This window comes from Hydra viridissima, unplaced genomic scaffold (assembly GCF_058129835.1).
Source record: "Hydra viridissima isolate aposymbiotic clone 2 unplaced genomic scaffold, HvirCarnegie_v1 scaffold_2, whole genome shotgun sequence".
Classification (NCBI taxonomy): Eukaryota; Metazoa; Cnidaria; class Hydrozoa; order Anthoathecata; family Hydridae; genus Hydra; species Hydra viridissima.
Genome location: NW_028324301.1, coordinates 12,670,368 through 12,685,379, shown reverse-complemented (window position 1 = coordinate 12,685,379; position 15,012 = coordinate 12,670,368). Strand labels below are relative to the sequence as shown.

Here is a 15,012-nt window from a genome sequence, read left to right as displayed (position 1 = left end):
ACCGTTTTGGTGTATTTCATGCTGCACATCGTTTTAGTGTAATTTAACACTTTTAAATTTAGAGTGTATAATGCGATTTTATATAAAATACATTGCTAGAAAAGACATTGCTATTCTTGTGAAATAACGAAATTAATATTCATATAATATAATATAAATATTACGAAATTAATATACATATAATTAATATATACATAATATTTGCATACTATTATTATTTATTATTAAATGCATATTATGTATTATATATTCGTATTATTGTGATATATTATATATCAGCATTTTCTTCGCTTTCTTCTTCGTAGTCATCTTCTTTTTCAAGCTGGATATGTGAAAAAGATACATCAATTGTCTCCTCATTGATATATACAAAATTATCATTTATTGAATTTGATTCAACATTGGAGCAAGACTGGCCTCGGCAATTAGTACACACCGATGAACATAATAACCCGACTTTTTTACAGCTACATTTTGCACTACAACCCTTTTTGCAATTGCAGAAGATGGTGTTGAGAAGTCTTTCCGGAGCTGGTGGAAGTAAAGTGTCAATCGGCTCTAATGTATTATCTAATTCCAATCCCAGTCAGATGGGTCCAGTTGATTGCCTAGCCATACTTGAACTTGATAATATACTCGATACAAGTGTTGCCTTGAAGAAGCAGATGTTGGAGGAAGACAAGATAACTGCACTGTTTTATTGTTCCGGGTGTTTTTTACAAAAGTTAGGTATCTATACTTGTCTAAGCAATTAATTTTATTTGAAGCTCCATATAGAGCAAGAAGAAAACAAATCCCGTTTGAAACAATATCTTGTGGTGAAGAGTCTATCTTCTGAAACACTTCGGCGCAATTAGTTAAATCACGTTTTTCAAATAATTTAAATGCGGTTGTTTTACCCTTTCGGAAAAATGCTGATGTAGTATCGCAGCCAGTATTTGCATGTAAAAATAAGATATGATTTTGACATTTTGGATAAGCAGATAAACTTTTTGATGAATATATTTCTGTTGGTTGATGAGCTTTCCCGGGTTTGAAAAAGTAAATAATCTTATGAATTGGAGTTCGTGCAGTCAGTAATACTAATAAGTCAACATCTTCACCGACAACAATAGAATTATTTGTTGCATTGGATTGTTCTATGGCTGTTTCAATTATAAGCACATCAGCGTCATTATCCGCTTGCTTCAATATGATATTTGCAACTGTAAATCTTTCGCATAACATAAAAATGAAGCGAGACTTGTTATGAGTATTGGAAAGGAATTGTTGTTGGTTTGTTGGAACTGTCATAAATTGATCAAAAATGACATCAGGTGAAGAAGATACTTTTGTGGTTCAACGACGCTGTTCTGCATTTTTAATGTTTTTCTTATAATCAGTATAACCATCAAATACTACTATAGACACTCGATGACTAAAATGTCTACGTACGTACTGAAATGTATTTATCAAAAGTAACGTTAAAGGTTGCTTCTCGATCCCACACAACGCGGTGTAATAAATACCCTCCATCAATGATGAAACTAGCATTTGTGTTGTCTATTTCAATTTCCATTGATTTAAAGCAATTGTAAATAGCTGATTTCTGTATTTTACGCATTCCAGTTTCATCAAACATTGATAAAGGATAGGGGGCTAATTCATACTCAAAATATTTTTCTATTTCATCCTCAAATGTCATACTAATACTCATACGTTGAAATAGTAATACTGGATCTACAGGTACTTTCTCATCATGAACTTTTATGGTGCTACTCATGCATGCCGTAAACCCATTTACTTATAACACTCTCTTTTGTACTTCTTCCTTGAGAAATACCTCCATATGTCTTCATTGATTTCATCAATGATTGCTCAATCACCATATCCGTTGAAGTACCACAATTGAGTTTACCAGAACGTCTAACAGTGAAAAATCCTTCGATAAACCGTTGATAAACACTTTGGTTCATTAACTTCTCTAATTGTAGCATATCCTGTAGATAAAAGTGCGCAGACTTAGCATAAGGAAAATGTCCCGATGCGTGGAAATAAGGAAGCATTTCTTTAATGTTGCTCAAATAACCTTGCCAATCTCCCATGCGTTCAGCTCTGATAAACTCTTTTGCAATCGACACTATATTGAGATAATCCATAGTTTTGATGTAGGTTCTCGTTTTTCAAATTCTTTTAGTTTTTCATTGAACTTATAAAGTAATGCATTGCACAATTCATTATCATTGCCACTTTCAATATCACTATATGAAACGTTGTTATTTATAACGTTCGTAATGGTAATATCAAGATTTGCTACCATCTCTTCATCAATAGCAAGATCTTTTGAAATTATAATAGCTAAAGTGAGCTGAAGTAATGTATGGGCTCTAACAGCTCTAGCGTAAGCATGACCATTGAGCTTTTTTTCCAACGACTTAGGTGCATAAATTAAAGAAAGTGCCTCTTGTATGCCACTTCCTTGTATAATATAACCAATTGATCAAAAAAATTACATTAGTAAATGAAATCCTCCAAGTCTTATTATGATCTTTGATAAATCAAATCCATCAGGTGCTGCAGACAATTTCTCGAGCTTTTGCATACAGAAGTTGATCGAAAGTAATAACGCATACTTCGTGGCCTTAATGTTTCGCGTCATCTAAAGCACAAAGTAATGTCGTGTATATAGTACTGTAGTTACTTGCTGGTTGGTGAATAAACGGGAAGAATAAAATTTTAGACTTAGAAAAATTCTGAATACTACTTGTTAAACGTTCGATATAACCATTCCAACCGGGTAACGATAAATTCTTGCATTTACCATCGAACCATATTGCTTCAACTTTTTGGATTAAAGATATGGGTGCTTCACTCTCAAAAGCTAAATTTTGCACACTTATTTTACTATAACCGACTACACCATCATTTTGATAGATTTGAATTGGCACATGAGCTTTTGCTGCAATATCTTTTGCAGAAGGAATTTCCTTTATTCGTGTTATATGATCCTCTTGTGAAACTGAACCTTTCGGAGTAACAATTTGAATTATACCCATTATGTGAAGCGAGTTATTACCATCTAAACTATTTACGTTTATATCAGCATTGTCCGCAACGTATTGAATAAATGTGCCAGTTTGTGGTGGTAAGATAAAAGGCGGATGGTGAAGAACTGCTGCTGTCTTATACATCAAAGTGTCATTGTAGGATGCGCATAGACCAAAAGACGAAAAAATTTGTATAAGAAGTTTTGAACCAAACCATCGATGGAAAAATACTGAGAGACCCAAATGCAATTTTGATTTAAAAGACCTAGGCCTAACAACAGACATAATGCTGTGGCTGATACTTGTACAAACTAATTTTAAATGTTCTAATTTAGATCGTTTATTTTTCAAAATAACTTGCTCTAAAAAATAAGTCAATGACTCTGGAATATCGCTGTTAATATCTTCAAACATTTGACTAGGCGAGGGATAATTGGTATTATCAAATACCAATGATTGAATGTCCTCTCGAATGATTGCTGCCGCAGTTTTTGAAATTCGAAATCGTTCTTCTTCTTTATTTTGGTTTCTCTTCTCATACCAAGCTTGGTCAAGAATATCGCTACGATTGTCAAAAAAACAGATAAACGTTAATTTTCCCGGTTTTTCAGTGATAATAATTTTATTACCGAACTTCAACTTTAATCGTGTCTTAATTGTTCTGTTATCTAAATGTGGATTTTTGCAAATATTTTTTAGTTCTTCTAATGAAAACTGGCAGTCATCGCTATTTTCAATGTATTTAAATATTTCTTCCATCGCAACATTTGTAGATTCATCTTGAGGACAACCGATTTTACACCCATTGGTTGGTCTCAAGAAAGAATTATAACAGGTATTATGATATTTAGCCTCAGCAGCAACTAAATCAAATTCATATTCAATGCGTGCAGTAACCTTTTTTGCTTCCTCGTCAGAACGACTCCATGCTACCTTCAGAATTGATTCTTTAAATTCAAGAGTCGCAACATTATGAATTTTACGCCGAACTTTCTTCGCTTTTTTCTTCTCGGCCTCCTCGTTTGCTTCATAGCCGCAAAATAAGCAACATTTTTTTAAACAAAAAAGTGATTCACTTACGCGCGCTCTGGTACGAGGTGGACTATTTTCAGATGTGCTGACTTGATCTATATCTTGCTGTCTTTTAAATGCAACAATAGTACTCTTCCGAGTATACTTTTAAGGGCACACCACATGAATCGTCACAGACTTCAGATCTTTCAGGTATTCATAAAACCTGTCACTTCTTTTAACACTTGTATCAATCAAAGTCTTCATTCTACAATCAACAACAACAGTTTCACTTGCTATTAAAAGTTTACTTCATGTAAAACATATGTTACGGTCCATTCTAGAACTTTCTAGATACAACAGAACATTCGAGAATCTTCCATAGAACCCTCTAGATATATAATAACGTTCCAGAATGCTCTGTATCTTTCTAGCAACTTTCTATTTTACTATAAATATTAAGTTTGTGATATTATTGTATTGTATTGGTATTACTGAATCAAAAATAAAAGCTTTATTGAAATCGAACTTTTCTTTGGATCTGTTAAGAAACATAACAGATTTTTGGCGACGAAGATGGGATCTATTTTCTAAAAACTACTCATGGAAGAAAAACACGGTGCTACTCTGGTAGCGATATTGGCAGAAATGCAGAAGCTGCAAGAAGCTAGTCAACGACAACTAGCCGAACAACAGCGACAAATCAAAGAGCAACAAGACGCCATTGTCAAACTGCTTGAAGCCAATGAATCAAAGGTCACTCAAGATTTTGCTGCTTTTGATTCAACAGCTGAATTATGGGTCGACTATCAGGAAAGATTCGAAACATTCGCTAAAGCTCGGGGTATAACAAGAAATAACAAAGCTGCTTATTTTCTCAGTTGTCAAACTCCAGTCATCTACAAACAGTTGTGCAATCTTGCAAGCCAACAAGAGACTCCTTTGACAGTCAACCATCTTTCGTATGATCAAATTGCTCAATTCATGAAAGAACAATACAATCCAACCAAATTTCTTGTTCGTGAAAGATTCAAATTTTGGTCAAGCATTGGTCGAAATCAAGGTGAATCTATTCCACAACTGGTTGCTCAAATTCGACAATTGGCTGCAACATGCGACTTTGCTATCATCACAAATCCACTGGATGAAGCTCTTCGAACACATTTTATCTGCTCTATTAAAAATGAAGCAGTGCTCAAAGCTCTTTTCAAGTGCAAAAATGAAGATCTAACTTTCGCCAAGGCGGTAGAAATAGCAACCGAAACCGAGGAGGCCGCCAAGGTAGCCAAGGAAACTGCCGTTGATCCCTCAAAGTCTCCGATGTCTCTCCCAATCAATAAGTTGGGGCAACATAAATCGGAATCCAAATCCTCAGCTCCTCGACAAAACAAATCTCAGACTGAGTCAACCGCTTGTAGAAGTTGTGGCAAATCGACCCATGAACGCAAAAATTGCCGTTTCAAGGACGCCGAATGTAATTTTTGTGGTAAAAATGGTCACATTGAAGCTGTTTGTTTCAAGAAAAAAGCTGAATCCCGAAAGACGGTCAAGCCTATATTCATTTATGGACAGACTAAAGCACTTCGCCAAGTCAACCAAATCAATGTTGATGATGAAATTACACAAAATCTCCAAATCAATGGGCATTCGATAAGATTCGAACTCGATACTGGAGCTCCCGCCAATTTCATCACCCATACTTTATGGCAAAGTTTGGGTAAACCACATCTTCAATCGTCGGATTTACAATTCGAGTCAGCAAACAAGCATCAACTTCCGATACTAGGGAAAGTTGAATTATCAGTTAAAGCTCCAACAACCTGTTGCAAGATCTGGTTCCACGTAACTTCTGTTCTTGGACTAAATCTTATTGGCCGATCGGGTATTCGACTACTTGATCTTTCAGTTGATGAAAAGATTAAGAAATCATCCAAGAGTACTGTTGCTAAGGTCTTTGAGCATCTCAAACCTGACACAGATCTCCAACAAAGGTGCAGAATTCTATGTTCTGAGTTTCCAGACCTGTTTAAACCAGAATTGGGTTGTTTGAAAGACTTTGAACTTGAAATAAAATTCAAGCCTGACTACAAGCCTATCTTCTGCCGTCCAAGACCTGTACCTTTCGCTATTCAAGAAGATCTGGTTGACGCTTACGAAGCTGGTATCAAGCATGGTGTTTGGAAACGTACTCAATTCAACGACGAAGGTACACCTGTGGTTCCTATTCAAAAGACCGCGCTTCCGGGACAAACAAAACGAAAGATTCGAATTTGTGGCGACTATTCAGTCTCCATTAATACTCAGCTAGAACCTCATCGCTACCCAATGCAGTTGCCAGAAGACCTGTTGCGTAAACTGCGTGGCGGTTATGGATACACAAAAATTGACCTGGCTGACGCTTATAATCAAATTCGTTTGGGTCCAATTTCTCAGAGACGACTGGCTCTTAGTACACATACTGGTGTACTTCTTCAGCTACGTCTTCCATTTGGAATCACTTCAGCACCGGGGTACTTTTAAGAGACAATGGATAAATTAACAAGTGATCTACCTGGTGTAGCTGTCTATCTCGATGATATTCTCGTCAGTGGCAACAACGCAGCCGATCACATTTCCAACTTGCGTGGTCTTCTACAACGACTAAGCAAAAACGGACTACGCTGTCGTATAGAAAAATGTATTTTCGCTAGTCCTTTGATCGAATATCTTGGTCATATAATATCTTCGGAAGGTATTGCTAAAGGTAACAAAGTTGATGCTGTTTTGGCTATGCCAGTTCCTAAGGATGTTAATACGCTGCGATCTTTTCTTGGTGAAGTACAGTTTTACGGCAAATTTCTTCCTCCAAATTTGTCTATGACATTAGACCCGCTCTATCGTCTAATTAAGAAAGATGTGCCATGGCAGTGGACATCGGAACAACAGTCAGCTTTTGAAGCTGTGAAACAGTTGTTATCATCTGATTCAGTTCTTACTCACTTCGATCCTTCGAAACCGTTAGGAATGGAAACAGACGCTTCAGAAGTTGGTATTGGTGCCATATTGTTTCATCGATTAGCAGATGGCTCTGAAAGTCCAATTGCAAATGTATCGAAGATTTTCACTGATTGTCAACGTCGCTACAGTCAAATTCACAAAGAAGCATTGGCAATAATTTTTGGCTTAAAAAAGTTTCATCAATTTCTTTTTGGTCGTCGTTTTACCATCGTCACTGATCATAAACCACTACTGGCTCTATTTGGTCCAACAAAGGCTACTCCAGCTATGGCAGCAAATAGACTGGCTCGATGGGCTTTAATTCTTAGCCAATACAATTACGAAATCGAGTTTCGTAAGACAGCTGAACACGGCAACGCTGACGCGCTCAGTCGATTACCGGTTGACCATGATCGCATTTTCGATGGGGAGGAAAGTAGTGAAGAAAATTTAATGATTTGTGCGGTGAAAACCGTTAGTCGTCAAATCAATATGCATGATCCGAATATCCTGGTCCGCGAGTCGAGCAAAGATCCTGTCATCGCTGCAGTTATTCGCAATGTTCGAGATGGTTGGGTCGAATCCGACAATAATGACGAGATACGGGAATTCCAAAAACTTTCCAAAGCACTCTCAGTTTCAGGCAAATGCTTGTTCTATGGTCCACGTGTTGTCGTCCCCAAAACTCTTCAAGATCAAGTCTTGAAGATACTGCACCTAGGTCATTTCGGCATTCAACGAATGAAACAACTCGCACGATCTGCCGTATATTGGCCAGGCATTGATTCAGCTATCACTAATCTAGCACACCAGTGTACTACCTGTGCGGAAAATCAGAACCTTCCATCAAAACCAGCAGTCCATCCATGGATGCTACCAGAACGCCCTTGGAGTCGTCTACATCTTGATCATGCAATCAATTTCATGGGTACTAATTGGCTTATCATGATTGATGCTCTATCTTAATATCCATGTATTCATCCTACGTCTTCTATTAGTGCCAAATCTACCATTGATTTACTGGAAGAAGATTTTGCACACTTCGGTTATCCACATGCTCTAGTTACCGATAACTATTCCTCATTCACTTCTCAGGAATTTCTAGAATGGTGTAATAGTCGAGGTATTGTCCTGCTCAAAGGTGCTCCATATCACCCCGCCACAAATGGTGCTGCCGAACGATTAGTTCAAACTTTCAAAAAAGCCATGAAGAAATCAAACCTACCTCCTAAGAATGCTCTTCAGGAATTTCTCATGGTCTACCGCCGAACTCCTTTAGCAAATGGATCGTCGCCTAGCGAATTACTCAATGGCAGACAAATTCGGGCGCAAATCGATCTGCTTTTTCTATCCCCTGTTCATTTACAACAATCAAAGCAATCTATGGACTCTTCCAAAGTTGTAAAATATTCAGTGGGAGACTTGGTTTATGCCAGATACTTTAGCTCAAGTAATGATTACAACTCAAAATGGATTACGGCTATTGTCACTGAAGTATGCGGTCCTCGATCTGTCATAGTGAAGACAGAGCCTGATGGTCTAGTCTGGCATCGTCATATTGAACAACTCAGGCATCGCTACAACTCCGGGGAGGTGGAGGAGTCAATAATAGTACAGCCCGATTTGTTGTCGTGTGAGCCGACTGGTCAAGATAAAAAACAAGTCAAAACAAGACGATCTAGTAGATGCCTATCAAAGAATAATCAAAACGCTTGCTCTCCGTAAAACCAAGCTGGCGAGGAGATGTTACGGTCCATTCTAGAACTTTCTAGATACAACAGAACATTCGAGAATCTTCCATAGAACCCTCTAGATATATAATAACGTTCCAGAATGTTCTGTATCTTTCTAGGAACTTTCTATTTTACTATAAATATTAAGTTTGTGATATTATTGTATTGTATTGGTATTACTGAATCAAAAATAAAAGCTTTACTGAAATCGAACTTTTCTTTGGATCTGTTAAGAAACATAACAACATAGTTGCGACATTTAAATAAAAGTATTAAACGGTTCCAATCGTAATAAAAAATACTGCTCGATAATCTTAACTGCAATGGAACGTTCATCGCCAAAAGTATTTCATCGTTCGTAACTTTGTTCCAAGAATTTTGGGAAGTCAGACGAGAAAAATCAGTTGAAAAAATTATTTGAAAAAAGCATTTTTTAATTGTTCTTATACAAGTTCAAAGAAAAGCCGACGAAACAGTTTATTCAAAAAATGCGTTTAAATGCTGTTCGCTTTTGTTTGATCTATTTTTATGATAAAACATTTCCTTTTTTTTTTTTTTTTTTAAAAAAAAAACAACTTTTTTTTATACCTTAAACCTTGAATAACTTTTTTTGCAGATATTTTATTTGTAATTATGTGCTCAAGGTATGTACAAATTTTCAGCCCTATGCGAATTATTGCAAATCTACCACCATTTTTTTTTGTCTATTTTGACCGGATTATAAAGCACAACTCAATGATCTTATAAAAAACGGAGGTCAAAAACAAAAATATTTTAACCTATATTAAAATGTTTTTCTATGTTTTTATCAATGTGAAAAATTTATTTTTACATTTTAACTTATTTTATTAGACAGTTTTTTACAGCGTTTTGTTTTTGATAATAGTTTTTCTCGATATTTTTGTAAAACTACCATAATTAAAAGTTACATAGGGCAAAGTGACCTAATAATGGCCGGGTCTTATTAAGAGCCAAATTTGGGTCAGCTTTTGTTACATTTATTTACTTGGCGGGACATTTACCGAGTTATTAATATTATTTAGTGTTTCTTTGATATATCTATGTTTTATTTCAGCTTTTGTAAATTTTTCTATTAGTCTTGATTTTTTAGAAATCTTATTTTTGTCAAGGTAAGTAGAAGTAAATATTTTATACCGGCGGTAGTCATTTTTGTTTTTTTCAAGCAACTTTGAGACGCATTTAAAGAAGTATTCCTTCGGATACGGCTTTATGATATATTTTGATCTGTTTTGTTAGTTTATTATGTTTATGTAAACTGTTTTATTTGTCAACAAACGAAAGGAAGAAGCATAAATGGAGCCCAAACTCAAAGATCTCAAATAGTCTCATTAATAGCCACTCGTTTGACCAAATAAGAGCCGTGGCTCTTATATGGTACTAAAGTGGCTAATATTAGGATCTTAGTGTAATTTATACTGTATAAACACTATAAAGTAAAATTGATTTCCATTTTATTTCAAATGCATCAGCTATTTATATAAACATAACATATAGGCAAGTACTGATGTAACATTAATTTAGTATATAGCTAGTAAATATATAAAATAGTAACTTATCTATACAATACATGTATATACTTTATATATATATATATATATATATATATATATATATATATATATATATATATATATATATATATATATATATATATATATATATATATATGAAGGGTGCAAGGGAAAAACAGGGAATGTCAATTTTTTGACATTTTGAGATAGCCCTGCCAGCCGATTATGCATAGGAATAGCTAGCTTCTGTCAAAGTACTGAAGTGAAAAAACAAGTATAGTCGGGTAAAAATAGCCAAATAAAAATACCCCTGCCACAGAAAAACAGGGAATGTCAGTCCTCTACGACATAAAAACAAGGATAGTCAAATTGCCGCTTCACTAGAAACCTATGTATTTGCCGTATTTTTGTCACATGACGGCAATTCAAGATGGCGGATGTAAACACACACCCTGAGGTCACTAAAAAACCAAAAAAACGGTCGATAAATGGAAGAAAAAAAGAAAATGCAAAAAAAAATGAAGCTGTCAAGCCACTTAATGGGAGAAGCTTGCAACTGTGCAAGGTTACAGTGCTTTGAAAACATCAGTCTGCAAGCAAGGCAGACAATTTTGTACAGGTTTAATGGGCTGGGTACAAAAGACGAACAGGACGCCATGATAGCTGCAGCCATAATTCCGAAAATGGTGAAACAAAGACGACCTAGGAAAGAGGAGAATGAGGCCGACCTGCACAGTTACTCATATCAGTATCATTTGCTGATTCCTGATGGAGATTTATGCTCAAGAATGCAGATTTGCTTCAAGGCACTCTTGTCATTATTTGGTGTGACAAAATCCAGACTTCATCAGGTGAGTGACATCATCAGGTGAGTAAATCTAGATCTTTTAGTTGTATTTTTATGCTTAATCTTCAAAATAACTGAGCTGCTACTGCTGAAGTTACAAAACTGGAACTGTTCTGTGTTTCGTGCCCTGGTCAAAACAAAAACTGGACCATCATACGATTCCTGCATTTCATGGTTCACCACAAATGACGTTTCACCAATGTCAAACTAGCCTTTCCTATTCGCGGACATTCCTTCATGGAGTGCAACAGGGACATGGCTGTCATCAATCAAAAACTACCAGTGAACACACCAGGGGAACGGTACCAGCATTTAAGGGAAACAAGAAAAAACCCATCTCCTTTCAAGGTTGTTACAGTAACCAACACTATTCTACTGAATGTGGAAAATCACATTTCTATTTTCTATTTAGCATCTTGTCCAGTCAAGACACAACCTCTGCGTGAATTGATCTATTCACAAGACCACCCTCGTCTGATGCATTTTCGTGAAAGCTGGAATGGATTATTTACCATAGCTGTCATGTCAAAGCCTGTTGGTAAAAGAAGAACTTTACAGGCAGCCCTTCAACCATCCAACAGGTTACCTTTGCTTATTTCAGCCGCTAAGTTCAAAGTCCTGCAGATATTAAAGCGTTTTTGCCCACAGGAGGCACAAGATTTCTATAGCAGTCTTCCACATCATGGACAATCAAACGCCAACAATGATGAGATTGATGCCTCTGACATTGACGATGAAGGGGAAAATTAATTATGAATAGCTGCTGCCCTCTTTCAAGGCCTGTTTTTTCCTTGTATTTTTTATTTTATTTTCCTTTTATATTTTGATTTAAAAATATTTTTATAGTCAAATGAGTTTAATTTGTTTTAATTTATGTTTTAATTTTTTGTTCTATTTTATGTTCAGATTTTTTGTAATTGTAGCTTGTAAATGTAGCATACTTGTTATTTCTGACAATGTTGTATGTTTGGTTAAGTCTCTGTCATTTATGAGTGTCCACACTAGATGCTTTAGTCTTATTAGAGAAGAAAATTTTGTGCAACGCAAAAACAGGGAATGTCATTTTTGGACATGGGTGACATAACGCTCTCTAAAATCCAAACAATACATTAAAAACTTTTTACATAAACTTATTTCAAACCTTGCCTGGATACTGATTACGGACAAACAAAAAAAACTATTGTACGCTTCACTGACAGGTAGCAGAAGTCTTAAAAACTTGATTTTTAGTTTTTTCAGTTTGCGAAAAATTGACATTCCCTGTTTTTCCCTTGCACCCTTCATATATATATATAAATATATATATATATATATATATATATATATATATATATATATATATATATATATATATATATATATATATATATATATATATATATATATATATATATATATATGTAATATCATTTTTAAGTCTTATACTATATTTTAAAGCTTGTATATTATTTCTTTAAGTTGATTTTAATCATGGAAAGCACAAAAAGGAACAAGAAAATGAAAAATAAAACTGCCTCTAGTTTTATCTCAAAGTTTATCCAGAAAGTGACAAAGATTAAGAGATTTCAGTGGTCTAATGTTGATATGAAAAATGCAATTGCAGCTGTTGAAAATAGTTCAATGTCACAACGAGAAGCTGCATTACAATTCAATGTTTCTCAGTCAACTCTTGGTAAATATTTTAGAGGAGATTCAGTTCTTGGTGTTAGATCTGGACCTAGTCCAATATTATCTAGCAATTTAGAGAACAAGTTAGTTGAATATGCAGCAACAAGGGCTACACTTGGATTTGGATTTGGAAAAAGACAATTTAAAAAATATGCTTCTGATTTAGCCATGAAACACAATTTAAAGTTTAAACATTCAACTCCTTCAGAAAAATGGTGGCACTCATTCAATAAGCGACATAAAAATTTAGTTTTGCGAAAGCCTGAAGGTACTTCATCAGTTCGCCATCAATGCATGTCTGTTCCAAAAGTAGCAAAATATTTCTATTCACTTCATGAAGTTTTGCAGGAGACTCATGCACTTTTAAAGCCATCTTTGATTTAGAATATGGATGAGTCTGGGTTACAGATGGACTTTAAACCTCCAAAAATAATTGCAAAAAGAGGTACAAAACACCTTCAATCTTGTACAACAGGAAAACGTGAAACCATAACCATTATTGCTGCTATAAATGCTGCAGGTGATTTAGTGCCTCCACATTTAATAGCAAAAGGTAAAACGATTAGGTCTCTTCAATCTTTTAATACTACAGATGCACCTTCAGGCTCAAATTGGAGTTTTAGTGAAACAGGTAGGACAAAGCAAGGGATTGCTTATCAATACTTTCTTGCCTAACATAGGCAGAGATAGGCCACAAGTTCTCATAGTTGATGGTCACAATTCTCATAACTCAGTTGAATTATTGTCTGTTGCAATTGAAAATAATATTCATATTGTGGAAATGCCAGCACATTGTTCGTATTGGCTCCAGTCTCTAGATCGAACAGTATTTGGTCCTCTTAAAACATATTACAATCAAATCTGTCATGAATTGATAAATGAATATCCTGGAGTTACTGTTGACAAGCCTAATTTTTGTGGTCTTTTCAAGAAAGCCTGGGACCAAGCCCTCACAACTGATAACATTATTTCAGGGTTTCAATCATGTGGCATATATCCATACAATCCATCTGCTATTCCAAGCACATATTACTTGCCTAATTCTGTCTATTCCATACAAAAACTACTTGATGAAAATGATCTGCTTGAATCAAGTTTGCAACCCATCAAAACTGACACTAGAATAACAACAACAGAAAATTTGATAGAAGTGGGAGTTGATTTTGAAATAGAATCAAGCACAAATAAATCTGAAAATACGTCTGAATATAAAAAAAAAAATATAACACTGATTTGGTAAACCTTTACAATAATACTGCTTCTTTAGTTTGGGATACTTATTTAACACATGAGCAGTTTACAACTTTCAACTTCTGTATCCAGAATAGTTATGACATTCCAGATCCTTTGTGTAAAGTATATAAAGAATTCAAACTGAAAAAGAGTTATGCATAAAGGATGTTTTTGACAGATATTCTAGTGTTAAATGAAAACACAGATCTTCCTGTTCCAATTCTAAACGAAACCATTGTTCAGTCAAATTCTATGCCAAATGAAATCACAGGCCAGCCTTGTTATTTGACCAATGAAACCCCCTCTCATTATAATCAGATGCCAAATGAAGCTATTGTTCAGCCTATTCTGACACCAATTCAGTCTTGTACAAAGGGTTCTGCTATTGATAGTGATAATGATATTTTGCCTTATCCAAAGATATATACTATCAAGTCAAAAGAAAATCGAAGAAAGGTTCAAAAATATTTTGTATTAACTTCACAAGAAGCTATGCAATCGAAATTGAATAATGAGGAAAAGAAAAAAAATCAAGTCAATACAACTGAAGAAAAAAGATTAAAAAAGAAAAAAGAACAAGAACAACAGAGGAAAGAGACACAAAAATTATCTAAAAAAGCTAATTTAGTTCAAGAGATTAATAGCAATTAAAAAATTTCTCAACTGATTTTTTTATTTCCTATTTGATACACAAGCTAGATTCGAATAACAAATAAACACTCCGTTAAAGTACTGCTATAAACCAAGAAAAAAATATTTTTTAGCAAAACAGAGTATATTTTAATATACTCTTTTTGCTAAAAAATTTTTTTCTTAGTATCGAGTAGTTCCTATTTCATTATTAGGTGTTATAATTTAAGTAATAATGTAATATAATACTCATGACGTCACTTCTGAATATTTCTGACATCTTCTGAATATAACAGTTATTAGTAACGCTATTTATAAAACCTATTATACTTACGGTTATTAGTTACGCTATCTTA

At 34.8% G+C, this 15,012-nt stretch overlaps 2 protein-coding genes and 2 pseudogenes across 2 annotated transcripts; 3 read left to right on the top strand and 1 right to left on the bottom strand.

The window, feature by feature from the left end:
- Window positions 1-1,426: 1,426 nt before the first annotated feature.
- On the bottom strand, window positions 1,427-2,424 carry LOC145188627 (uncharacterized; annotated as a pseudogene).
- A 2,216-nt stretch (window positions 2,425-4,640) lies between these two features.
- Window positions 4,641-6,557, top strand: LOC149891990 (uncharacterized). The gene has a single exon (XM_090078047.1). The coding sequence runs from the start codon at window positions 4,641-4,643 to the stop codon at window positions 6,555-6,557; it is 1,917 nt and encodes a 638-aa protein (XP_089934173.1).
- Window positions 6,558-10,718: 4,161 nt separating this feature from the next.
- LOC149891989 (uncharacterized) lies at window positions 10,719-12,046 on the top strand. The gene is made up of 2 exons (XM_090080325.1): window positions 10,719-11,129; window positions 11,538-12,046. Exons 1-2 carry the CDS (start codon window positions 11,057-11,059, stop codon window positions 11,873-11,875), a joined length of 411 nt encoding a protein of 136 aa, XP_089936451.1. The 5' UTR covers window positions 10,719-11,056; the 3' UTR covers window positions 11,876-12,046.
- A 534-nt stretch (window positions 12,047-12,580) lies between these two features.
- Window positions 12,581-14,849, top strand: LOC149891988 (uncharacterized; annotated as a pseudogene).
- Window positions 14,850-15,012: the final 163 nt, after the last annotated feature.

Coding starts and splice junctions, on each gene's coding strand:
- LOC149891990 (XM_090078047.1), top strand. CDS start 4,641: ATGGAAGAAAAACACGGTGCTACTCTGGTAGCGATATTGGCAGAAATG.
- LOC149891989 (XM_090080325.1), top strand. CDS start 11,057: ATGCTCAAGAATGCAGATTTGCTTCAAGGCACTCTTGTCATTATTTGG. Junction 11,130..11,537: donor CAAAATCCAGACTTCATCAG/GTGAGTGACATC, acceptor TTTTCTATTTAG/CATCTTGTCCAGTCAAGACA.